At 35.3% G+C, this 26,574-nt stretch overlaps 4 protein-coding genes, 1 long non-coding RNA gene and 1 pseudogene across 7 annotated transcripts; 2 read left to right on the forward strand and 4 right to left on the reverse strand.

Annotated features, from left to right (window-relative positions):
• Window positions 1-1,122: 1,122 nt before the first annotated feature.
• On the reverse strand, window positions 1,123-4,581 carry LOC140959027 (adagio protein 1-like). The gene is made up of 2 exons (XM_073416727.1): window positions 4,074-4,581; window positions 1,123-3,070 (listed from the first exon to the last, which is right to left on the reverse strand). Exons 1-2 carry the CDS (start codon window positions 4,328-4,330, stop codon window positions 1,462-1,464), a joined length of 1,866 nt encoding a protein of 621 aa, XP_073272828.1. The 5' UTR covers window positions 4,331-4,581; the 3' UTR covers window positions 1,123-1,461.
• Window positions 4,582-5,060: 479 nt separating this feature from the next.
• On the forward strand, window positions 5,061-7,721 carry LOC140958982 (uncharacterized). 2 transcript variants are annotated; one of them, XM_073416643.1, is made up of 5 exons: window positions 5,061-5,543; window positions 5,732-5,829; window positions 7,010-7,100; window positions 7,234-7,302; window positions 7,384-7,721. In XM_073416643.1, exons 1-4 carry the CDS (start codon window positions 5,279-5,281, stop codon window positions 7,260-7,262), a joined length of 483 nt encoding a protein of 160 aa, XP_073272744.1. In that variant the 5' UTR covers window positions 5,061-5,278; the 3' UTR covers window positions 7,263-7,302; window positions 7,384-7,721. The 2 variants fall into 2 exon arrangements, with proteins under 2 accessions (XP_073272744.1, XP_073272745.1); XM_073416644.1 differs by lacking the exon at window positions 7,010-7,100 and having other exon boundaries at window positions 5,066-5,543.
• Window positions 7,475-11,127, reverse strand: LOC140958980 (uncharacterized). Of its 2 annotated transcripts, none has more exons than XM_073416641.1 (4): window positions 10,862-11,127; window positions 10,539-10,772; window positions 8,751-9,989; window positions 7,475-8,591 (listed from the first exon to the last, which is right to left on the reverse strand). In XM_073416641.1, exons 1-4 carry the CDS (start codon window positions 11,113-11,115, stop codon window positions 7,958-7,960), a joined length of 2,361 nt encoding a protein of 786 aa, XP_073272742.1. In that variant the 5' UTR covers window positions 11,116-11,127; the 3' UTR covers window positions 7,475-7,957. The 2 variants fall into 2 exon arrangements, with proteins under 2 accessions (XP_073272742.1, XP_073272743.1); XM_073416642.1 differs by having other exon boundaries at window positions 10,856-11,003.
• A 4,322-nt stretch (window positions 11,128-15,449) lies between these two features.
• On the reverse strand, window positions 15,450-20,115 carry LOC140959453 (probable zinc metalloprotease EGY1, chloroplastic; annotated as a pseudogene).
• Window positions 20,116-21,811: 1,696 nt separating this feature from the next.
• Window positions 21,812-22,423, forward strand: LOC140959037 (uncharacterized). The gene is made up of 3 exons (XR_012171873.1): window positions 21,812-21,956; window positions 22,029-22,081; window positions 22,214-22,423. It is a non-coding gene; the product is annotated as an uncharacterized lncRNA (long non-coding RNA).
• An 824-nt stretch (window positions 22,424-23,247) lies between these two features.
• On the reverse strand, window positions 23,248-25,095 carry LOC140960127 (protein PHYTOCHROME KINASE SUBSTRATE 4-like). The gene has a single exon (XM_073418277.1). The coding sequence runs from the start codon at window positions 25,014-25,016 to the stop codon at window positions 23,304-23,306; it is 1,713 nt and encodes a 570-aa protein (XP_073274378.1). The 5' UTR covers window positions 25,017-25,095; the 3' UTR covers window positions 23,248-23,303.
• Between the last annotated feature and the right edge of the window lie 1,479 nt (window positions 25,096-26,574).

Genomic DNA, 26,574 nt, shown 5'->3' on the forward strand with positions numbered 1-26,574 from the left:
AATACCTATAGACAGTACGTGTTATTAGAAAATTTTCTTTTTGTTTTTTTACAACTTGGAAGTTAATTTGCCTATTTTCTTGGCTCATAATTCAAAAATAGTTTATTGCATGCCTTGACTCAACATATTTTTTTATAAAAAAAAAATTTAATCTAGCTATCAATTATGTTGTAAATAATTAGAATTAGGTTTAAATTTTTATTTTTTTTTACCTATGGAAGTATGAGAGAGTATAAACTGGTCACAATTAATTAAACGCAAAATAATTTGTGAGACCGTTTCACGAGTCAATTTTGTAAGACGGATCTCCTATTTAAATCTTATATAAACAAATATTATTTTTATATCAAAATTATTATTTATCATTATAAAAAACGAGTTAGGTCACGGATAAAAATCTTACAAGAGACTTGTTATTAATTAAAATATGTACGTCAGCCAAAATTTCAGCGTGCGTGTCTTGGCATGGATGCCTGCGCAAGCGTGCTTAACAACATAACATTTATTATTAACCGGCCNAATAATGCATGCGGTTTTCAACGAACAGGAAAATTAATAAATAAAAATTGTGGAAACAAAATATTTTGCAGATTTGACTCGAACCGGAAAATTAAGAAAAGAATAGTTTGGTATTTTTCTTTTGCCATATACCATTATGATGAAATTCTTGATCATGCTTTTATCATCATGGTGTCCTTATAATTAAAAACATTTTTGTGATGAATTATTGGTATAACCTATACAAGTAAATTGAGTTAATTTTAATTATCTTCTCGATTAGGCTTATATGAATAGGTTTGTTTTCTGAACACATTTCAAATTTACATTATCCATCAGAAGAAAATTATCTATTAGATGCGTGTCAACTTTTGTTCAGAGGCTGCCTGCGATCATTGTTGTTGTCAAATAGGAATATGGTAGCCCTAAACTGCCTTGGGCGTATTAGCCTTTTGCTGCTTGCGGGTGGACCATTTCTATTTCCTGGTCAAAAAATTAGTTGCTCTAAGATGTGTAGGGTAATATTGCAACAACAGCAGGCCAAAAATTGAAAGAACTAGTAAAACATACATACATACACATAACCTGTACGGCTGTACTAGAATTTATTTATTTCTTCTTCTTCTTCTTCCAAGTTCAGAAATACAGCCTCAAGCACAACACAAACATGATGTAAAACTAATCCTACTTATATGATTCATTTACATTCTCTCCCAAATACTAGCAACCTTGAGAGACTGAATCACAGAAAGCGCGTCTCTTCCAACAATTTCACATAAAACTCCATTAATCCTTTGATCCTGCCATTAGCTCAGGTGTTCCCACTAACCTTACATGAAACGGAGAGAAATTTAAGTTGGCTATGGCAGGTCTGACAATGGAGGTCAAGAATTTCCAGAATCAAGCCCAAAAAGAATGTGTTAACTGTGTAGAAACTTCCTCATTTTAGTTCACTTCCTCTCATCAGATGACAGAGCTTGCAAGAGAGAGTTCGTGAAGCTCACCTAGCATCCACTCTTCCCCAGTGTGACCTCCAAGGACAATAACTCTCGTCCCCCCAACAACACACGTGCTATGTCCCCACACAAATCTTGGGGGTCTCCCCGGAACATTTAAGATCCTCCATGTTGGCTTCTCTTCCATTGGATCTAGTATATAGAGCTGGGATGCAGAGTGGAGGCCAGCCACCGAACCACCAAAAACAACAATCCTACCACCAGGAAGACTCAGAGCCACGTGATCTAGTCGAGGAGGAGGAGCGATGCCTCCAGGATTTCCAGAACCAGGCATGCCACTCCCAGTCACACTTCTCCAACACGGTTCTTCCTCACTTAAATCCATGGTGAACACATCACTTGATCGGAAACGAAGAGGGCCACTTTTGGCAAGACCACCAAACATCAATATTTTCCTGCCACCATAAACGGACAATGTGTGGCCCAATCTTGAAGGTGGAGCCCAAGTGACGGGTATCTCTCGCCATACAGGTCTTTCCAATGAAAGATCGAGCAAGAAGGTGTCGCTGAGAAGCACTCCAGAATCTGCACAACCACCAGAAACTATCAGTTTGGTCCCATCAAGGGTGCAGGAGCTATGCCAAGATCTAGGAAGTGGAGGAGCCAAGCTGGATATTTCGCGCCATGTGGGATGTTTAGCATCCAAATCTAAAACAAAAACATCATTAAGTAAACCTTGTCTCCCACAACCACCGAACAGGACAAGATGAGAACCATTAACACAAGAAAGAGTATGACCCCATCGCCCGGGAGGTGGAGAGCTGACTTTGAAATGTTGCCACTCTGGTTTGCAAGAGTTCAGGTCCAGCACGAAAGTATCATTCATGGGTTGCATGTTCACACCCTCTCCACCAAAAAGAACCACACGACTCCCAACCGCGCATGCACTGAAGTTGCAACGCGAGGGTTCGACAATGCCTCCAACAGTCAGTTTTCTCCAAGCTAACTCTTCAAGAGTGGTAAGTTCCCTTGCCAATCTTCCCCACCCTAGTCGTTTAGCACCAGAAACAGTTTCTAATACTTGAGTTGTTTCACTGCCCCATGCATTTTGACACACCAATCGCCATAGATCTTCATTCTTTGTCAGCTCATAAAATCCCCGACATACAGAGCCCACAGATGCAATATCCCTTGGTGTCAGCCGTGAAAGAATCTTTAGAGCAAAAACTTCATCACTTAACTCCATAATCCCACAAACACCACGGTTAATATTTCTGATTCCATCTGAAACTGTTCCATGAGAAGAAAATTTAAATCTTAACAGTTCAGACGCTCCAGCAGATTCCTTGGCTGACGACCCTGGAAGGGGACCCAAATCAAGATTTGCTTCTATAAAGACCTGTATGGCAATTATATGAGTTAAAGTTTCGTCTTCGCCATATATAGGGGTCATATGCAATCTATTCATCATTGGCGATCCATCTTTTCTAAAATTTAACAACTCTCCTTGAAATTCCATCCCTACTTCAAGGCATCTTCGTATCTCAGCAACTACAGTGGGATCCACAAGAGGATGCCTTCTCTTAGCATATGGGCCTCGGCATTGCAAAAAACGACTGCAGAAAATCAAATAGTCATAAATTTGCGAGGAACATACCACAAGACCAGCATAAATTACAAATGATCCAATACACAGCTGTATCGATAGCACATAAAATCAGATGATCAAAAATTGGTGGCAGACATAACAACAGATTGAAACCAAAAGAAAAGAAACTACTGAAGACAACATTCCGACTCCAGAGATGAATAAACGTTAACATTATGGAAATTTGAAGAGGTGATGAGCACATTGGACATGATAGGTGGTAATTAAAAAAAATGAACTAAAATTGCCAGTTTTGACATATTTCCAACAAAACTAGAGAATATGAGCCAATATAAGTGCTGTTCCGCTACTATCATCGTGTTCTTTGGTTGGCTAGTTCAACCCTTGAGAGCCCAACACCCACAGGACCTAGTACGGATGGCCTTCATTCATCTAGTAATAATCTGTTATACATCTTAGTCCAACCTAAAAAGTAGCCACGTCCGGATCAAAAAATAAAAAGTGGCCAAGTCATCAACACTTTACCCGAATGTGCATCTGTTCCAAACGCGTTGGGGATTAGCTTAAGCCCAAATAGAGAGCATAAACAAGTTGTCAGGAGGTAAAGACTTAGGAAGCTTGTGTAGCACTCCCCTTTACAGAGCCAATGTGCGAGGCATAATTAAGAGCGCCAAGACTTTAAAGTTCATCACGTGAACTTAAAAATACTAAGAACCAATGCTATGAAACTAGGTAATCCTCCCCTTCCAACCGCGTTCTTCGACCATAATTTTTTTCAGCTTCACAGAAACCAACTATCCAATGCGGCAGCGGCATAGTACTTCTTTGAAAAAATCCATAAATTTTTTATTCATCCCATTTTTAACAAACTTCAATCCACCTTATTTAGACATCGCAAATCCAAAATATCAATCTATTATATAATCCAAGCTGCAGTCTAAACTATACTGATCACAAATCCCTGTATTGTTAAACAAGTAAAGATAAAGGGAAACGAAGAGAGCGCTGACCAGTTACGACCAAGAACTTCTTCCGCCAGGTACCCAGTAACCATCTCGAACCCAGAATTAACGTAAATGATAGGATTATCTGGCTCCAAAGCATCGGTAACAACAAATCCATAATTCGCAGGTTGCAACAGAGCGTCGACAGAGAACGGCAAATCCCCACCACCGCTCTTCCGCAAAAGAAACCCTAATCCTTCTTCAACCTCGTCCTCCTCCTCCTCGCTGCTCAGATCGGACTCCGAGTTGCTGTCCCACTCCATCGCAGCTTACCGCACAATTCAATACCCAACAACATAAATCCCCATGATAATGACGATGATTAAATTGAACGAAAAATTGAAGTAAAAATCAAGAAAATTAATGTGTTCGACCGGTTTGAGTGTGTTGTATGGCTTTATAGTTTAGGTTCACCAAAAGATTGGTGAAATGGGATACGATCGATTTGGCACCAAAGAAGAAAGCGCGAGCAAAAAAATCTCCTTTTTGTTAGGCAAACAGTGCTGCAAGGAAGATAAGGCTGCTTAAAATATTGTTTTGACTTGGGAATTCATTTTTAGCTTCACTTTTTTTTTTTTTTTGGATTATATTACTTTTCTTTTTATTTTATTCTCATCTTAAGCGAAATAATTCAAATACATAAATTCGTCCAAAATATATAAACAATATATTTAATTATTATACTAAAATTTATATAAAGAAAATAAATAAATAAATAATAACATTTAGTCAGTTATGTCTGAAAAAGAAAAATGGGTTAGTCTATGTTACACTCAGATTGTTTCTCTCTCTATTTCAATATTCAATATTATTAGATAATATGTGTTTCTTATATTTTTATGTAAGTTAGTATAAACGTTGATGATATAAAGACTAATATTTAACAATCAGGAGAATTAATTTAAGATGTAACATAAAACAATATGGATCATATTTTTTAACAAATAAACTTGAAATTTTAAAAATTCAAACAAAATTTCAAGGATAAACATTTTTCTCACAGGCTACATGTGAATTTCCGAAAAGAACCCAGCATTATCCGGCAATTACTCTCCTCACTTTCACTTGCTCGTAGCACAGGCAGTACGCTTCCAAAGCAAACCATCTACTTTAAATCTACGCTAAGAACCACTTTTTTCCCAAGATTTTTACCAATTGTTTTCCTTCCAAGTGTGCAATCCATTTAAGTTTTTTTAAAAAAAAATTTAAAGATGCCAATCAAGAGTGAATCGTCGACTCCGCCGCCGAGAATCGCCAAGATCGGGCCATACACGGTGTTTGTGACTCCTCCAGCTACACCCAATGCCACCCCTAAACCGAATTCTCCTAGAAAACTCGAACCGGTTGAGGACCCCATTCAGAAGCCGGTTCAGCCCCCAACGCCTCCCCCAGTTATGGCTCCTCCAGCGCAGTTCTACAAAGAAAAGCCCTCTTCTTTTGCTTTCATCTGGGATGCCGTTGCAAAAGTTCAAAACGGTACCGTATTGATCTCCATGGTTTTTTTTTATTATTTAATTCTGAAATTTTATTAGTAACACTGTGGGGGGAAGTCAGGATTTTGCAAATAGAATTTTTTTTTCTCCTGTGTCTGTATTGGTATAGATTTGGCAGTTGTGCGATAAAGATTGGTTTTTTTAATTTGTCTTTGCATAATTCTCGTTCAGCCCATGCGAGTCTAGACGAGCAAGTGGCGCATTGGTTTGGTTTGAACCAGTCGAAATATCAATGGGCATTAGATGATTTCTATGAAACCAATGGAAAGGTGAGATTTTCAGCAGTATTTTAGCTATAAATTTGCACCTTTGACCTGACTATTAATCCTGTGTAAATGTTTTGTTGCGGTTGTATTAGTTTTAACTTTTAATGGAAGTAAAGCTTTATGGTTTTGTTTGTCTTGCCGTCTATGATCGTGCTTGAACTAACTACTGTATGCTTTGTTGGTATATATGTGGATGAAAAATTAGACTACAATTCTTTCAGGCTGAAATTAGATGTATCCTGATGCCTATGTTTCTAGCTGAAATTTGAATGGAAGCAGGTCGGAGGTGATCATTTCAATTAGGTTTTGGGCATGGCTACTGATTTATCTAATTCTCTCTGTTCATCTCATACGATGCTGTACAATCTTGGCAAACATTATGAGATAGAAACTTATAGGTTCTAAAGACAAGATCTTATGAGTTTGCAAGTTCTGTAAGAAGGAAAAAGAGACCCTGTATTTTTGTAGCGATCTATGGAAATCTGTTAGTTTGCCTTTGTATGCAGTACAGTCAACACACACTGCTCTTGATAACAAATTGAATTTTTTAATGAATTCTTGTTCTTGCTTCAACTTATATGTTGAAAAATGTTGTAGAATATAGAGCAGATAAGATGTCTAAAATAAACAGGGTAGAAAGTCCCTTTGGTCCTTCAAATGAAAGTTAATAATCTGACAGATTTTTTCTTGTTTTGAGGATGCTACCAAGTTGAGATTCCATATCAGACCTGCAAAAATAAATCTGCAGTTTTGAGAATTTCAGCGGAACATTTTAGGAGGGGAAGTGGAGATATCTCATGCTGCTAATTTAGAGTTGAGATAGTGTGGTAAAAGTTGCATCTGGGTGATGAACTGAAAAGTACAATACTGATTTGAATCTTGGATACACTGCTGTGCTTGGTGATGATACTGGAGTGGACTATTGGACACAAATCATTGAATTGCTACTTCAGTATTTCCAAAATATAACTTCTCAGATTTCTTGGTGGTTCCTGTTTGGACAAGTAGGCACTAGTTGCTCCTCACAGGCTAGAGATGCAGCAGTTCATATTTGTTATCTGATTTGTAGTTTCTTTTCTTTGTAAGAAATGCCTTTTTTTACCTGAGGCGATTTTATTAATGAACTGAAAGAAGCAAGTTGAATCCACTAGAATGTTTTTCTATTGAAATATTCTAGACATAGGAAGAAGCACAAGTTCCAGATTTGTGGCCTGTATTGGAGTTAAAGCCCGATCAGAGTTTATGTTCTGTGTTCATCAGGGATTCTCTCCAAGGTTTAACGGGAATTCGTTGTAATACGAATTTTGACTTTAGATTTAAACATTACTGTGTTCTAATAATGTTAATTTGCGACCTGATCATCCACGTAGTTGATTGATCTAATGTATGTGAATGTCTTCACTGCAGAATCAAACAGAGTTGAAAACACGGACTAAACCTGGAAAATTAGAGAATGTATAAAATGCCTGTGAGAGGGTAAGATAGTTCAGCTGTCTGTTTATCTTGTCATTTGCCTTTTGGAATTTGGGCAGACCTTTGACACGGTAAAATTTCCAGGTTCAGATGAATGGAGGACAATGCCTGCAAAAACTCTCTATGCATATCCCTTTTCTACATCGTGAACAGGATATCGCTCTCTCGTTGTTGAAGATGGGGTTGGTTGGGGATGTGGGCCGTTTTCTTCTTGTGCACTACTATTACTATTAAGTGTTTTTAGCTGTTATTATAATACATGAGCTATAACGTTGTAGTGTATGCTATTACCATGTCAATACATGTGGCAGAGCGAACTCCCTTTAGAGTTGCAACCTTCATTCAACATGTATCAACCAACTGTTTTGTTCCCATGCCTTATTATGTTGTTTCGTCAATATTAATCAAATATTTTGATCGAATTGTTTGGCCTTCCCTACAAAGTAGTAAATTGCACTGTATATTTCATTTTATTTTGGTGCAACTTGAGGAAATGGAAATGAAACCATGTTTACTGTTCGAAAACATAAAATAATTAAATAACATACATGTGATACCAGATAAAAATCTACATTGAATTTCAATAAAAATCCGCAAGAACTGAAGTCCTCGGCGTTTTTCAAGGGAAATGTCTAGGAAAGAAAAACAAGACCTCATCCTACATGATTTTACTCGGTTTAATTTCATCATTATTGACGCTACAATGTAAAGAAAGCATCCCATGGGTGTATTGCTTTCTCACCTCTCTGTACTTTTGAAGCAGCATCTTGTACCGTACTTCAATGTCGTTAAACTCAACTTCCTTGCAAAACTTCGACATGACTTGCATGAAAACTTCTTCCGCTACACGCCAGTGCTGACTAGACAAATCCAACAGGTACATGCTATCCACTGATAAAATACTCAAATTGCTCGACTTTTCTATTTCTTCTTCCACTGCAAGATGTCTCATCCATCGCAGGTGTCCGAGAGGATCTTCATTTTCTTTCAAAGCTGCTTCTATATGTTTTAGGATGTCGGAAAACTTTGATTCATTCGAGATCCTATTGACCAAGAAATCGAAAATAGTCCTCCAGTTATTGTTGAACCTATCCTCTGTTAATGATGATGCACCGACCAAACAAGCCTTCCGAAACATTGGATCACTGTTGCCAATGAGATTTATCGCAACATGCAGGAGCTTCACAGATACAGTGAGAAGATTTTGCGGCATGGAATCAGGTGACATGTATAGGAAAATTTTCTGTTTCTCGTACCAAGAATAGACCGCAATGTGCATAAAACCTTCCCACCTGTCACAAAATCATAATTTGTATTTTTCACGTAAATAACATGAAAGAAAGAGATGTGTGTATGGTTTCTGAGGTGGAAAAGACAATCTAGTATGCTGTTGGTTCACAAGTTTTCGCAAAACTCCTGTTTTCACACCAAAGTTGGAGAAAAATACTTACTCAAACGGAGGTTCGATCTCAATAGCCAGAGTCAAATGTAAGGAGAATTCAATTGGATTATTGAATTCCTCATCTTCAAGGGTCCGAGCTTCATGAGGAAATCCTCTGGGGATATATAAAACATCACCTTCTTTCAGCAAAAATTGTTGGCACACATCAGTTATTTGGCTTTCGGCCTGTAAATCATGTGGGATATCTAAAGGTTCATATAAACGAGGTAATTGGTGATCCAAACGAGGAAAAATTGTCCATTTTTTGACACCGATAAGTTGACATACAAATACACAATGGTCGTCGCTGTGACGAACCAAACCTTGGGAATTATTAGGTGTTAAGTACAAATTTACACCAGCTGACGGCTGGCCAAATAGAGAAGCTAACCCATCTGCAATAGAAGCAATAGTTTGAAAATGTAACTCCATGCCACGTAGAGCAATCGAGTAACCGTCCAAAAACGCATCTTCAAATTTCAATATATCATCGATACTGAGGATATGACGACCCACGGAGATACCGGGGCCCGAATGCTCCTGAGAATAGTGCAACTCTCTTTTTCTGCATGCCGATTTTACAACACGGACATCTTGGTTGTAAACCAGAGGGCAACCAAGTTGATTTCTTACATCCTCCAGCACCTGTAGGATATCCAGTTCATCGGATGCTGTTGGCGGACAAGAGGTGAATCGATTTAGTATTGTTGGAAGAAAGCTTGGTATTGCCTCTTTTGGACCAAGAAACTGAATAAATGGACTGAAAACACCATCCTCGTTAGCTGAAGCCTGTGCAGAATTCCTTACGAGCATAGGAGACACCTCCCAAATGTTTGATAGAAATAGTTCAAAAGTAGTTTCTCCCAATCCAAATATGCTTTCCATTATCATATCAAAAGCTACTGGTTCAAGGTTCAGTCGAGAAGTAATGGAGAGCCTAAAAATACTTTCAACCAATTTATTTGTTGCGATGTTAAATGTGTAGAAATCTTTTCCCAAATCACCTTTAGAAGAAGAGATAGAAAACCTCTGTTTATTTACTATTCCCCACAAATTTTTCAAATGGACCAAATACAATTCCGATAGCTCTGTTGGTATAGCTCTTAGCTGCTCCATCGTGCAGGTGTTGATAAGGGTGGTAGCAACATGAAAAATCGAAGCTGAATACTCATCATCCTCAAATATTATCACATCAGCGGAGGCAGAAACCATGGGAGCATAATGTTTATTTGCCTGAATTGAGCAAAGGCTAATGGACATTTAGTCAGAGTAAAAAATTTGAAGCCAAATTTTGATAATTTTAAGATTCTAAATTGCACGTACAATTAAAGGACTAAACGATATGCAAAAGTTTTAGTCAGATAAGAGACTGAGTTCCTAAGATTTTCGTCAGTTCTTTCATTTACTGACTGGACATGATCTGTGCTACTTTCCTTTAAATACGTGACTAAAGGTGTGTAATTTAACATTTTAATGGTGCATCGTTGTCTATACAGCAAAATTTTCTAGTTCTACCATCCTCTTTAACATATAGATGATGATTACAAACTTATTGGCATGTAGGATGACATAACTGAACATCTTCGAAAGTGAAGTTTCATAACCAGCCCTTCGATCGAACTAATTACTCAAACTTCAAGTAGAATATTATCAGCCTATGCTACAATCATCCACAGGCCTTCTACCAAAGAGTATAAAAGAAACCAACAACTAAGAATCGGCGCAGAGAAGGCTTCACATTTTCCACCGATAAAGAAGTTATCTTCATAATTATTTAAGGTCAAAGAAAGATGCTCACATAAGCTTCTCAATGGCAGAGAACTGAAGCAGCCTTTGACGTCCAATTGATGCAGTAGCCAAATCCAACATAGCATTGCAAGCAACCGTCGAAATTTTCCTCATTGGACTTCGTAACAGTGAGATCAAGCTCTTAATAATTTCGTCTTCCAGAGCAATTTTTTCATTCATCTCAAACGATGATAGGGAGGCAGCCCCAACAATCTCGGCGCTTTTGCACACAATTTCAACACAACTGTTGCAAAAAAAATAAAAATAAAAGAGTGGCAAATTTGCAAAACAAACAACCCTAGAATGCTTTAATAAAACTACCCTAACCATTACTTGGATTTAAGGAGCGTTGGAATCAAGGAGAGAACAGGTGCGAACAGGAAATGCGGAAGTGAGAGAATAATATGGTTCAAGCATTTCTTTACGAGGGCTTGGTTGTTACGGGATTTGGAGAGAATGGCTGCCAAAAGTAAAGGAAAAAGCGTATGGGACTGCGGATATTGTAGCTGTTTTCGCCCCTTGTTCTTGGTAATTCTTCCATTTTTGCAAATAATCGCCATTTTCTTCTTCTGCGGCTGCTCTTCCATATTGTTATTAAATTATTCGGGAAATTTAGGATAATAACATTCAAGAACATCATATTTAAAAAACTAACAATTATTTTTCAAAATTTTTATTCTACCCTCATTTTTAATATTTTCAAATCTTTTTTTTCTTTTAACCTTAAACTAATGTTTTCTTTTTTTTTATATGCAAGTCTCTTTTACTTGTGAGCGTTGTTACCCAAATTCCACTATCTCCCGAATTACCATCAACTTTCCTCTCTTCAATTCTCCCGACTCCGTGTTGGATTTGCTAATTGTATGTATCCATACCTCGGCGACGCGTTGATCATTCATCCAAATTGTCCGTTCATCGATTGACGAAAGTTTTGTGTTTCCGAATGTTTCTTTTTTACTAAAAGCTGAATTTACCATGCGATTATATCACCGGTGTTTTTCTTCTTTTTTTCGGTAAAAAGTTTATATGTTTTTATATGTAACAGTTGCTTAATTATTGATCCTGATTTATGTGGGGAAAAAAATCCGATTAACTAGTTTTTTTTTCTCTTTGTAATTTTTTGACCATTGATGTTTTTTTAGTACGATCGTAGTATATAAAGTCGTTTTCTTTTTTTGTGAATACGTGAAGCTTTATTTTTCGGAGTTTTGTTGTATTCTGTTTAATTGTTGGTTCCTGTTTTTTCACATGAGGGCAACCGAATTGCGACTGAGTTATATAGTAAAAAATAGTTAGCAAGTTCATGTTTTATATGGTACTTAATATATTAAGATATATTTTTATTGATAAGATATTATAAAATAAAAAATATTGTGAAATAAGCTAAAAAGCGATTGAGGGCGACCAAATGACGATTGAGTGATATGGTAACAACAAAGTGAGCAAATTCGTGTTTTATATCATATTTACTATATTATGGTACGTTTTCATGGATAAGAAATTACGAAATTAAACATAATGTGAAATAAGGCAAAAATGACTGAGGACGACCGAATGGCGACTGGGAGCGACCGAATGGCGACAGAATCATATAGTAAAAATAGTGAGCAAGTTCATGTTTTATATTATACTTAATATATTAAGATATATTTTTATGGATAATAGATCATAAAATGAAAAATAGTGTGAAATAGCGACCGAATGACGATTGAGTGATATAGTAAAAACAAAGTGAGCAAATTCGTGTTTTATATCATATTTACTATATTATGGTACGTTTTCATGGATAAGAAATTACGAAATTAAACATAGTGTGAAATAAGGCAAAAATGACTGAGGACGACCGAACGGTGACTGTGAGCGACCGAATGGCGACTCAGTTATATAGTAAAAAAATAGTGAGCAAGTTCATGTTTTATATTCTACTTAATGTATTAAGATATATTTTTATAGATAAGAAATTATAAAATGAAAAATAGTGTGAAATAAGCTAAAAAGCGATTGAGAGCGACCGAATGACGATTGAGTGATATGGTAAAAACAAAGTGAGCAAATTCGTGTTTTATATCCTATTTACTATATTATGGTACGTGTTTATGGATAAGAAATTACGAAATTAAACATAGTGTGAAATAAGGCAAAAAAGACTGAGGACGACCGAATGACGACTGAGTTATATAGTAAAAAAATAGTGAGCAAGTTCATGTTTTACATGCTACTTAATATATTATGATATATTTTTATGGATAAGAGATTATAAAATGAAAAATAGTGTGAAATAAGCTAAAAACAATATTTTCTAGTACATCAAGTGGTTCTATTAGATCACTCATATATCACTTAGCCGCTCTCAGTCGCTCTTTGTATTATGACATTATTTTTTATATTTTACACTATCTCTCCATTATACTATACTAAAATAGTGTAAATAGACCCCAAACGCGAAGTTGCTCGTATTTTTTATTATAAGTATCATATATCACTCAGTTGCTCTTTGAATTACTTTACGCAACTTTTATATTTTATACTCACACGATTATAATATATTATAATATAGTAAATAGTCTACAAAACATTTATTTGATCACCTTTTATACATTGGATAGTACAAAATATCTTCGATTCATTCATACTAAATCATTAATGTTCAATTATATTTTTTTAAAATAAAAAAAAACATTCAACCTTCCACTTCCAAAAAACGATATTTTCTAGTACATCAAGTGGTTCTATTAGATCACTCATATATTACACATTCGCTCTTTGTATTATGACATTATTTTTATATTTTACACTATCACTCCATTATACTATACTAAAATAGAGTAAATAGACCAAAACGTGAAGTTGCTCATATTTTCTATTATAAGAATTATATATCACTCATTCGCTTTCAGTCGCTGTTTGAATTATTTTACGCCACTTTTATATTTTATATTCACACGATTATAATATAATATAATATAGTAAATAGTCCACAAAACATTAATTTGATCACGTTTTATAGATTGAATAGTACAAAATATTTTCGATTCATTCATACAAAATCATTAATGTTCAATTACATTCTATGGTCAAATTACTACCATCAATGGAAATAGCTGTCCATTCTTTAGATTCGGATAATCATGTATAAGTTCTTTGTTCATCACTCTTCTACTCTCCATTAGAATTAATCAAAATCTGGATGATCGTCATTCCTATACAAAATAATCAATAAAGATGTCATAAAAATTAAATGATTTAACATATAATCGGATGACATAACATATCAAAGTGGGCGACTGAAAACAGAATTAGGCGACTGAACCCATAATGTTTGGGCGACCGAACAATTAAGAATGAAATATATGAAAAATTATATTTACAATATATACATTGTAATAAAAACCAGTAAATCGATAAAAAAATTGAGATGACATTAGAACTTACACTTGATTTAAAATCACTGACAATGTTGAGAAAAATTGAAACTTTTTTTAGGAAACAAATGACTACAATATTCTCTTGCTTAATGTAGATGAAAAAAAAATTGAAGAAAAGACCAATGAGTGAATGATGAAGAAAAGAAGAATCGTTGTGAGAATGATGAGAAGAATGTAGGGAACAAGAATACATTTCATTTCTCTCCTTTTTGTTTCTACTCTTCTTTTGTTTTTTAATTAATTAATTATTTTTTTAAGTGGATGTTATTTATCAAATTTTGAATTTTAAAAGACTAATATTTAAAATTAAAATTTACTTAGGGTTAGATTTTAAATTGACCGGGCTATGTGAAGCAAGCCGAGGAAAAGTTGAATAATCACACCCATTACACTACACTACGGGATGTTGAAGCGTCGAATTATTATTACTTAAGAATAAAAAGTTGGAACTTCTCACAACTTCCAAGTTCTAAGTTGTGTCCTGTTTCCTTTCCCAAAAAAAAAAACAAAAAAAAAAAAAATTTGTGTCCTGTTTGGGGAAAACATATAGAAAGGGAAATAAACTGACGAACAACTCCACAGGCCTTTAAAAGAATGATTTCCATGTGACAGGAAATCAAATGACCCAACCACTTTTCTTCTTTGATGATAAATACTTGGAATGGTGTGTGTTGTACGTGGATAAATGATAAAGCCCAAATCTTATAGAGATTTAGGGATTTCATCATATAATGAGAAATTAATTAATAAGTTTAAAAGAAAGACAACAAATCAATATATATATATATATATATATGTGTGTGTGTGTGTGTGTGTATGTATGTATGTATGATTTCGTACTAGAATCATGCTAATATAATCATAATTTGTATCACGTTTAGAACACAACTCAAAATTGGATAACAAAATATATAATAATAGGATATTTAAATTTAAAAACATTATTATGTAAAATATTATAATAATATATAATGAATCATAAAAGAAATCACTAAATTATTGAGCTACTGTTTATTTAATTATTATTAAAATCAATTTATTGAAATTTGTCCATATTTAGTATCCCTTATCACCTACATAAAAATATTAAGAGCTTCATAAATTTTTTGATATTAACTAATAAAAATAATTTAAATACATAAAAAAAAATCCATAAGTTTCTAAAAAATTATCTTATAATAATATAATGTACTTGTAATAGTCTAACAAAGTTGGAAACACATAACAAGAGTTGAGTTCATTTCAAGGTTTCGGTCAACCACCGCAGATCGAACACCAGGATATATCAGGGCAAGATAAATTGTGACATTCCAATTGGAACGTAATTTGTCATCTGATCATGTAGCTAGATTGTAATTCTAGACATTGTTATCTTGTGAGGACTGTTTACTCGATGACAATTCGTCTCAGGAGATATGAAAAGTTGCACATTTCCAAAGGTCTCAAAATTTCTAAAACAAGAAAGATGTAATTTGCAATAGTAATCAACATTTCAAAACTATTTTGGAGCGTACAACTCGTTATGTACAGAGTACGAAAGTAATATGTCTGTCCAAAATAAAATTTGGATTTTGAGTACAATCAAAGCGTGGTTACAAGACCTACACCCAGCTCTTCCGCTAGCTCGTCCCACACAGGTACAAGTACAATACCCACGGTAAGAAGCATTTTTCGCCAAGTTCCTACCTCCGTTACGTCGTTTAAGCACGGTTTCTCTGGAGCCCTCTGCATATTTCATAGCGTAAAAAAATAACAGTCAAGAGAAACTTCCACTCATATTGCATCTAAAAAGTTGCACACCTGACATATTAGGAAGTATAATCCCCAAGGAAGCGACAAGGGTCCACCGAGCTGAAAGTCGGAGAAACATGAAATTTAAATGAAGGGGTCTTACAAGATAATTTGACAAGAAAAGACGACAAATTTACTTATTGTAAAAATTTGTTTACTTTTTGGTGTTTTACCCCTTGTAGGTGGCGGTTTTGGAAAATTTATAGATGACAAAGAAATTTGAAGAAAAATGGTAACCATTTCTTTCAGACAAGACGAGATCTTTGATGTGAGGTTGTATATTTGAAACTACAGATTGTAAGACAATGAACTTCAGAAATACTTGTGCAAGCAAAGGTGAACATACCACTCCCAATCCGAGCATAGTGTGAGTTACTAATCCAGAAGCAACAAGGGCACTTTTTCCAAAAGCTCCTGCTCCCTGAAAATAATATGAAAGGAATTCTACCAGTTGTGATCCTGGTTTAGAAGAAGAACATTATTCACAGGCAAAAGCAACAAGCTGATAACAGATTCGAAGAAAAAAAATTCAATAGCAGAAAAATATCTGATCATTAAGTTTCTAACTTTTCCTTATGATTCATTACGTACTTTAAATAAGTAGATCGCAATAGTATCAAATCAAATCCAATCCAAAAAATAAAGACCATTTCACCTGAAATTCACTCTGGAAGAAATAGGTTATATGCAAAAAATTACTCTTGAAATCATAGAACAATTACACAGTGATGTGTAAACAGTAATTTCGAGTTGCTAGCTTACTCCCAAAAGTATTTTATCCAACAAAACCACAATCAACAACTTCTAGCCAATGTAAGCGCATGTCTGGTAAATGCCATGAACCATCAGTCCAATCTTCATATTGCACCTTGACTGCTAAAAACAAAGGGAAAATAAAGGAAACACGTACCTGCATAGCCCTTCCACCATCAAGACATCCAACTGGTAGCAAATTAAATGCAGATGTTGTCAGCCCGCACCTACAAACCAAGAACGCAACATTAAGCATATAAATCAAACCATAACAATTTCAAAGTTCCTCATAGATACATCACCAGCCAGCAATCACTAGAGGATGGATTGAGATTGTTGTGGCATGCATGCTCCCGATCTCAAAGACAACACATTACAAGTTGGATATTTTTCCATTGACGACAAGGAATGGCTCAAACAGATGATGGTAGAAAGGTAAAACAGTAACTCACGTGTAACCAAGAAAGCCTCTGCTGATAAGCCCAAGAAGTAAAGAGCCTTGAAAAAGCATGCTGGGAACCTGCACCAAATCTCCAGCCATGGCTGGATTTGACGAAAGCATCAGGCCAACAGTGAACATAGAGAAAGACAACGCAGCTCCGGCAAATGGCCCAGCCAATGAAATATCTACTTTTGCCTTTCGATCAGGAAGAATGGACTTGAACTACAACCAAAGAAACAGAAATTAGAAATTAAATAGTTTTACAAATTTAGAAACTAAAGACTAAAAAGTTTGCAGCACAAACCGTGTAGCCAAGAAGATCATACCATACAGTTCCAAAATCAAATATTTGCAGCTGCATACTCACCTGAGTAATTGCTCCAAAGCTCCCAAGAGTAATATTTGGAATGAAGAAAGGAATACTCAGTTTACTTTCCTAGGAAATGCTGCAAGAAAATGCCCAACTTCCTGCAGGAAATCAAGCCCATTGGAAATTAAAAGCAAAAAAACATATCATGGAGAGACAGACCTTACACATGGCTACTTAAACTACATCAGTATGAAGTAACTAGTCATTATAAAATCTATTTTCAGCACAAAAAAAGATCAGAAATCCATGTCATGGATTACATTTTTAATTTCATTGGTGAGTTTCAAATATTAAAGGGCTTCTTAAGAGAATGTAGGTTGCGCTCTAAATAGATGCGATAGAAAAAGATATAAAAAGAAATTTCGACTTTAAGTAAAATAATGAGGCTTGAAAAAATGAATTTGTGTCACAACCAAGAATTCAAAACAAACTGCACCACTTAAACAGATGAAATTAATCAAAAGACGATGACATTTCTGATCCAAGTTTTATCTTCAGGAGCTCAATAATCTAGAGACAAGAATGATAATTACATGAAACAGCTGAACCCCTAGCACACCATAAGCCAAAGGCAAAGCAGAGTCCACAAACGGAAATAGGAGTTGCATAGCTGGTGGTTCAACAGCATTTGGATCAGTGAAGTATTTAACTACCTCTGGCGAAAGTTTACTTATCTGTTTTAAACCAGAAACTGTAGATATTCAGTAACTAATATGGAATAGAATACTCGAAAAATGTGTTACATGTTGATTATCATACCTGAGATGATATTCCTAGCTCTACTAAGGAACCAATAGTAAGAAGAAACAACAGAAGAGCAATCACATATTGCCAAAGAGTTGTTTGGCCGGGATCCGAAACCTCTTTTTGCAGCATGCCAAAGCTGACACGGGGTCACCACGTGGATCTGGTCCTTCAGAATTTGGTTCCTCCACCATGAAGAGGTTGTATTTATCTCCCATTACCTCAACTAGCTGCTTCTGAATTTTTGTAAAAACATCCTCTATCTTTCCCCTAAGGTTGCCAAGAAAAAGAATGCCTTCTTCTAGCCTACCCAAAAGGTTGAATAGCCGAAGAGCTTCTCCTTTATAATCTTAACATCAGCTGGATCAACCTTTTCTGGCCCCAGAAGTTCCAGTAATTTAAAAGAGTCAACCTGGAAATTGCTGTATGATTGTCCAATAGGTGATAGAGTTGGTGGCCGTGTAAGACAAAAAAAAAAAATAATAAAACCATTATGTTCTTTCAGTTAATGGCGAATTGAACTTGACTACACTCATGATGAGATTTAAGATTTTTTATTTTTCATTCAGAATAATTTATCCTTCACATCACATTGTCTTCAGCCGGTTCATTCTCCAGGACACTGTTATCACAGCAAATAGCAACCTAAATAATTGCTATACAGCATCACAACCACTACAAAAACTTAAAAGAGTCCTCTCAAGACAAAGTGACGAGCACGTGATGAATCGCCATGTATTGTCGAGCTTACTTATTTAATATTCAATAAGTTATCGGAGATGTTGTGATATCTGATGTTGCTAGAGACTAATATCATACTGGCTCTGTTTAATAGTTTGATCCCGAAAGAGTAAATTCCGGTGCCTACACTTACCCTCCAAGTTGGCTTGCTATGCAAAATTTATGCTTTTTAAATCAAGTCTTCCCCTATAATTGTAATGGTGCTCTTTAAACACGGAGTAGGAGGGATGAGTTTCATTCACCATAAGGATCATCCTCTGCTATCTTTTCATCTTATATGACCATAAGGATCATCCTCTGTTATTTTTTAATCTTATATGCCGCTTTGTTTATCTGCTGCTAAATTTGATCATCTGCCTTCTATCTCCACGTTCTGTTCCTTCTATCCCCATGTTCTCGTCACTAAAATACTAAATAGCCCATATTACTGCTTCAAGCAAATTGCCAGGTTATTTTGCTACTTCCTCCACAAAACTACCAAAATTTTCTCAAACATATCTTCAGCTTAATGATAGCCAATCATGAAACTAGTATCAAATTTTGAAACCACGACCGTTACTGATTAGAAGTTACTGTATAACATCTCACTTCGGAGTTTAAGTTATAAAATTTTAGTAGGGTCAAATTATCTCACTTTTTTCAAAATGGTCGCATGCTGAAAAGTAAACTTTTTGCCAAGCCAAACAATATTTTTCCATCACTTCCATATCCCTGGTATATAAGCAGTCTAGTGTCTACCAATTCAAATAATCAAAATAAAACCTCTAATATCAAATTTAAATTAGTACTTCTATTATACCATTTGAACTCATGTTCAAATCATCCAGTAGCAATTCCGTTTCTAAGTTTTCGCGTGAAAGAATAATGGTATCACATATCACTTCATGCAACCAGATTGCGTCAATAAAAACAACCAGTTTACAAACAAATCTTAAAAAATGACAAACTAGCAAAGAAAAATGAAAAAAATACATCAAAGCAAACAAAGTGAGACATTTAAGCTCACCCGCGAAGATATAGAAGCCGTCGAATCATCATCAGACTTCTTCTCACATGACGCCATCGTAGCCAAATTCGTATTATCCTTATTTTCTCTATCACCATGGACACCAATATCATCATTCCTGTTGTTATTACTATTATAACACGACCTAATAACAATATCCCACCTCCCAAATTTCCCCTTCCAAGATAATCTTCGCCTCTCTGGAACAGATTTCCAGCAAATAAAACATTCAGCTCCATATTTCTGAAGTTTCTGCGGGAAAGTAGTTCCATTTAAAAGGGTTAAACGGAAGCTAAAACTGGTTAAATCAATCATTTTAAATCAGGGTGCCTTCAATTGGCTACTATAAAGTGCATATATCTGTGTAATTTGTTGGATAAATGGTGAAAACGAAAGGAGATATTTTGGTCTGGTAAGAAGTCGAGAAGAAGATTTTCGTGATTTTGTAAGCATGTGATGGAGCATATCAATCTTCTTCCAGCTTTTAAGAATTTCTCCAGTAATTAATTAACGATGCCCCTCCAACTCCTATTATTGCAATTTTCCCCTCAACTATATGCAATAATAAATTAGAAACACATTTTTTTTTTAAATTCCAAATTATTCCGGCCCACCATTGGGCAAATTTTGTTAGATTTTGAAAATTCAGTTGAAAGCAAATTATTGTGTACGATACACAAAATACTGAAGCCATTTCAAGTTCAAATTATGATCAGTTACATTTGTTGGTTATCAGTTTCCGAGGCCGCTACTTCAGATTCGTCCTGTAAAATAATATCATAATTAAAAACAAACAATATTGAAGAAAAAAAAAAAGAAAAGAGGAGGTGTGTATATATATATATAGATCAAAGGAACCTCATTTTTCCAAATATATGTTATTTTCCGACGACTCTGTATCGGCAAGCTTGGCGGTATCATATTGAACTTTAACACATGAAATTCTTTATTATTTTCTTTTTATTATAGTACTACAGCCTACAGGGGTGCATGAGGTGTGCATGGAGACTGCCTCTACAATATAATTTTTGACCAGCCCGGAAGGATTTATTAGTGATGTGGTGGAAAGGTCACGATATATTCTTGAATCTGGTATTCAATTTCTTGGTTTTACTTATTTTGTCATAATAATATTCATCCTTCTGTTCAATAAAAATCTACATCATCACTAGTTTTCCTGGGCTATTTCATTATAAAGTTAAATTTAAAAAAAATGGGGCTTCTAACTCGATCATAATGAATGACGACTGTTTTTGTTATAATTCAGCAATCATGCATCATATTGAATGATCATTAGGCTGAAATAATTAAGGTATCATATGATACAAAGTTATCATTCTAGCTTCGTCACTAAAAGGAGCCAAAATAAAACCAGAGAACAAAAAGTAACAAAGAGTGGAAAATTAAACAAGAAAAACTTTAAGTGAATATCTAGCAAAACAAACTATCAATCATATTTGTATGAAATTTAGTCTATATAAAGTGCAATAATGTAATATTTATTTACTTTAGTATAGAAATATGTATTAATTTAACGTAGTTTAATTGTGTCTCAACGTACAACGCACATACTCGTTACTAGTTTAAATAAAAAAGTCTACATAATTTTTTGTAAAGGGTATTTATTTATTCCTGCAAATGAATAAAGAAATAGATTGATACATGAATTGGGAATAGAGACGTGAATTAAATATTTTCAAAAAATTAAAGAATTAAAGGATAAATGAAAGGGCGGCATTAATCAGTAGAATGGAGTAAATCCAACGTAATCTGCATGATCCCGTGAAATAAATGAGTGTTGATTTTGTGACAATAAAGGTACTTTTATATATCCTCCTTCCTTTTATAAATTATAAATGGAGTAAATCCAAAGTATAATATGCATAATCCCATGAAATGATTAATGTTTGCGATCATATTTAATTTATATATCCTCCGATCCTTCCTTTTAAACTATGTACGTACCCACACATGTATATATATGTACGTGATATATATAATTATTGCACCATATATATTCATCATTAATTCTTCTTCGTTTTCGTATGTTTTGACAATTATGCAGATCCAACAGAAGACTAATTGTCTCCTTGTTCTAACTACTGCTCTTCTAATATTTTCTCATACTCAATCAGTTTCAGCAATTCATAAATCAAGTATATNTTTAATTAGTTCACTCGAACTTACTTACATTTAATGGATTTATTGTATATTTGTTTCTGTTTCAGAACTATTTATATCAAATAAGACGACCGTGTTGGGCAAACTTTCTGATCATCATGTATTATAATAAGTTTCATTCATCGACTTCTCTCTTAATTAATTTTGTTGAAAAATGAATATACAGTACTACTACTAGATATAATATTGATATAAATCAAGGATTTAATTAGTGATATTTTTATAATTGTAGGACGTGGGAAGCATCGATGTTGAGACAGGGATATTGATGGATTATCCTGACCCAGGAGCGAATCCGGGCCATGATCCGACGAAACCAACTCCTCCTTCAAGCTAGTACTGTTGAATCAAGCTAGAGATCATCTTAACATAATAATAAATTGTATTGCTTCACCAACGTCGGACAAAATTATTATATAAAAATGACAGATTATCTTGAACTAACTGCAATATTTTTAATTTTAATTAATATTAGAGTATAAATAATAATCGATGAGATTTAATTATAACCGCAGTTATATAGACAACATGATTTGCTTGCTAGCTACTCGTCTCTCCAATTCATTAATGATCAGTATAATCCTCAGTATACATCTTTATCTGAAAATCAAAACAGCCTTCATATCTGTTCAAGCGATTTATATACATATTAATTTGCATGTATATATTATGTACACCACCATTGGGTCATTTTTCATCGTCTGATTGACGTGTTATTTATTCTTCCCCGTATTGGAATTTTTCGAAATAAAAATTTGCTTACCATTTTCGAATATATAGTATATATATATGGTACGTAATCTTTCAAAGGAGCTAGGAATGCTATTTATTTATATAATAATAGTAATACATACATTCAAATATCAAATTTTAGCTATTATTTAAAGATACAAGTTATAATTTGCATTTTGACCCCGAAAAAAAATACTGACATCATGATACTAGAAAAACTCAATAAAAATACTCATACGATCAAAATACAAAGGGAAAGTATTATCTCCTACCGGAAATAGTACTAAGAACTAGAAAGTTTACTAAATCTTTAATTAGGAACCAAATGAATTCACAAATGAGCACACATCACAAATCTCGAAAAGGTAAAAGTAATCCATCCTAGAAACTTCGTTTGCAGCAATCACAAATAAAGACATACGAAAATCCATCGACGGATGACTCGTAGATGCTAATTCAAGAAAACCAGCCATGATCTTTGCCACCACATCTTTTATTAACTAGAATTGCACAGTTGGCCGATTATTTTTTAAATTTATTTTTTATTTTGGGAAAAACAATTGGTAAAATTTTATTATGATCGGAAGCTATCAAGCCGCAAAAGCAAGGGACAGACGTGCCGAATGAGAGCTCCCCAACGGCAGCTTATTCGCTCTCGGTGGTCTACCGCTCACGTGCCCCGCACCCGCACCCAATGGAAACAATGGTGGGCCTTCCGGGACTGCGCATTTCACTGGCTGCGGCCCCACGCTGACCGACTTCTCTTGCCGACAGCTCATTTGCAGAAGCCCATTTCCCTTCCTCTTCCCGCTGTCGCCTCCAGAAGCCTCCTCCTGCAGCCTCTTGTGGAGAAAAGCCACGTTGCCTATCTCCGAAGCAGAGATGGAGAAATTGGTGACACTTGCTCTGTCAAAGCCTTCTGCGGTGGTCACGCTCCAATCGATGCTGACTTCACTCGGTGCGTAGCATTCTGTTGCCGCAACACTCGGTGTTGGTGGCTCATCTATGCTTCTTCTTGCATGCAGATTATTATTGTTGCTGCTAATCATACCATTGGCGGATGCAAACCTTCTTGGATTAAACGCTGGAGCTTCGTCGTCCAGAGAATCCCTCCCACGATACATTTGGTACGAATTTGATTGTGTCGAGAAGCTTTCGATCTCAAACAAATCAGAGCTGGCGTCACTGTACATATCGTCATCCATGTTCGAGAGACGCGCCATGGGGCTGCCTGAATTGAAATCGGGCGTTCTTGAAATCGGCATGGGATCGTGCACAGGTTGGAAAACCTCCAGCGAGTAGCGTGGTGGATCTTCCAGGGGATTGGTGACTGATTTTGTAATTATGGCCTTGAAAGCTGCTGGCTTGGTCGCGTGGATTGATGATTTGAGGATAGGGAAGGAGAAAGCAGCAGCGGTGGCATCACCAAACGGCCTTCCTGATGCAGATACACGCTGCTGGCGGGGCGGATCAGTGGGGGCAAATTTTTCCTCCGGAGAGAGCTGTAAATGGTAATTCGAAGCCGTTGCTTTCTGTTGGAGCGCCATTTCGACGTTAGGAATTGAAATCTTTTGTGGCATGTTTGCTGACGCTTTCTCATCACCGTTCTGATCACCCCTTTTCACATAAGAGTAACTCGTTTTCTCCATGTTATTCATCTCTTTATGGATCACATGAGCATGTCCCCTGACGTCTGAGTCCGAGGTTGCTTCCTTAACCTTAACGGAATTCTTGCTAATGCAGCAGCACTTTCGGCAAAAACTCCATTTCTTAGCAGCGGGATTCCTTTTTTTGCTACGCATATCAGAAGGGAAATTCCTTAAAGAAACAGCCATTGAACCAGGAGGATTTGCCAACAAGCCTGTTTGGCTATTCCAGCTAGCCTCAGACGAGGCCGTTGGCGTGGCATGAAATGATCTTGTCCGATAATTCCCGCCATATCCATCTGCAGAAGAAACTGACGACAATCTTGGAACCGATAGCAGATCGTGAGATGGGATTCGCTGTTGTTGTTTCTGCTGCTGCTGTGGTTTCTTAATGTCTTTCATGTCATTGTTTTCGCTGAAATACTTTTGAGCATCGAAAATGCTTATTTCTTCGTCATCAATGGTGGAATCTGTTTCATTTTCTTGGGAATTTTTTATTGGATCTTTGGGATGGAATGAAGAAAAGGATCTCTCTTTAAAGGTTGTAAGATTGTTTGGAGGAAAGGATCGGTAATGGAGAGGAGATTCTATGACACTAAAGATTGTTTGCTGTGGTGAATTGTACTTGAAACTTTTTACTAAATTTTGTGAATCCATTCCACATACGAGGGCTTGTAAGTACCAAAACTTGAGGAAACTGATGATGCTTTGTGAAATTGGTCTCTGGCGTTAAGTAGAATGGCTCAAATGAAGAAATCTGAGCCAGTAATGTGTGGGACATAATGTTCATTTTTTTTTGTTTGTTTTTATTAAATAAAGGTCAGGTCTAATGATATAACCAAGCATACAGTGAATCAAGTGACGATCATTTTATTCCCATATATAGAAAAGCTAACATCCCAATTAGCTGACCATTAGATCAAACTCAAACTGAGATATTATTAATGGAATTGAATTAAGCAATTTTTCTGCAACAACATATATATAATTGTAACAATAGGATAATTTTCAAAATTAAAGAATCAACAGTACTCTATATATAATTTGATTGTTGCCCGAATACCATCGAAAATGTCGATTCTAATAATAGAAAAAATTATACACGATATATCGAGTGAGTTTAATTGTGATAAAGATTAATTATTTGCACAGGCAACTAAAGGACACCGGTCTGAGTCATGCATGTGTGCGTGATAATTAATTAATACGTCAGTTAAAGATTTGGCTTTGCATGCAGTAAAAATAGAACGTAATTAACGGGTGGTGAGAATGTCCTAGACAAATGGTGTACGGTATGCATGCATATAATCAAAATAATGCATGCATGTTCATTTTGTGGTCAACATTTTGACATATCAGCGATCCTCTTTGTTCTCTTTCAACAACCATTAGTATGTAGGTATGATAGATATATATTTCTTTAATTTGGTATAGTGTGTGTGTGTGTGTGTGTGTGTGTGTGTGTGTGTGTATAATTATTCGCTTAAATAATTGGAGAATCCAATCAATCTAGACAATTAATTAAGTGCATGTAAAGGCTCCTCTCCAACTCGTATATGTTTCACTATATATCATTAATATCTCTATGTGTGTGTAGTTGAATGGTCTTGTGCAGTTTCTTGATCGCAAGGTGAGTGATGGCCGGGTTGAGGTAAAAAAATCTTGCAATATTCTAGCTACTAATGTTTGCATATTAACAGGTAACCTGATTCATCATGATGTGTCCACATTTTTAATTGTTTAATCATCTACAATAACAGATTGTTGGCCGGCCAAGGAGAGAATAAATTAATCATAAAGAGATTAACCATGCACGCCACAATCAAAACCCAAATAGAATTAAGGAAAAATAAAATAACCCTTATATTTTTAAGCAAATTGTCTAATCAGATTAAAAATCAAAACTTTCGAAAACAATGGAACATGAATCGACTTTATAATTTGGTATTCCTTCGGGGAAAGATCAATTGAAAAGAAAAGAAATCACAAATTTGAAACTTTGGCCCTGTAGCATAAAAAGAATTGAGTATAAATCTTGCACTCTTTCTGTCTGTTTCTTGGACAGCATAACAAAGGGGTACTTGGCCAATGAAAAGATAATGAAATCATTCGTCATTTCAATATTTTCCAAAGTTATCTTCTCGATATCCTTTAAATAAATTTTAAAAATAAAAATAAATCGAAATGACCATACTTTTATATACATACATATATA

The sequence above is a fragment of the Primulina huaijiensis genome, chromosome 15, assembly GCF_012295235.1.
Source record: "Primulina huaijiensis isolate GDHJ02 chromosome 15, ASM1229523v2, whole genome shotgun sequence".
Classification (NCBI taxonomy): Eukaryota; Viridiplantae; Streptophyta; class Magnoliopsida; order Lamiales; family Gesneriaceae; genus Primulina; species Primulina huaijiensis.

What these genes read in the sequence shown, in the direction of transcription:
- LOC140959027 (XM_073416727.1), bottom strand. Translation starts at nt 4,330, where the DNA reads ATGGAGTGGGACAGCAACTCGGAGTCCGATCTGAGCAGCGAGGAGGAG. An exon ending in GAAGTTCTTGGTCGTAACTG is followed by an intron (nt 3,071 to 4,073) that starts GTCAGCGCTCTC and finishes GATTTTCTGCAG; the next exon opens with TCGTTTTTTGCAATGCCGAG.
- LOC140958980 (XM_073416641.1), bottom strand. Translation starts at nt 11,115, where the DNA reads ATGGAAGAGCAGCCGCAGAAGAAGAAAATGGCGATTATTTGCAAAAAT. An exon ending in CCAACGCTCCTTAAATCCAA is followed by an intron (nt 10,773 to 10,861) that starts GTAATGGTTAGG and finishes TTTTTGCAACAG; the next exon opens with TTGTGTTGAAATTGTGTGCA. An exon ending in TCTGCCATTGAGAAGCTTAT is followed by an intron (nt 9,990 to 10,538) that starts GTGAGCATCTTT and finishes AATGTCCATTAG; the next exon opens with CCTTTGCTCAATTCAGGCAA.
- LOC140960127 (XM_073418277.1), bottom strand. Translation starts at nt 25,016, where the DNA reads ATGGATTCACAAAATTTAGTAAAAAGTTTCAAGTACAATTCACCACAG.
- LOC140958982 (XM_073416643.1), top strand. Translation starts at nt 5,279, where the DNA reads ATGCCAATCAAGAGTGAATCGTCGACTCCGCCGCCGAGAATCGCCAAG. An exon ending in CGTTGCAAAAGTTCAAAACG is followed by an intron (nt 5,544 to 5,731) that starts GTACCGTATTGA and finishes ATTCTCGTTCAG; the next exon opens with CCCATGCGAGTCTAGACGAG. An exon ending in CATCAGGGATTCTCTCCAAG is followed by an intron (nt 7,101 to 7,233) that starts GTTTAACGGGAA and finishes TCTTCACTGCAG; the next exon opens with AATCAAACAGAGTTGAAAAC.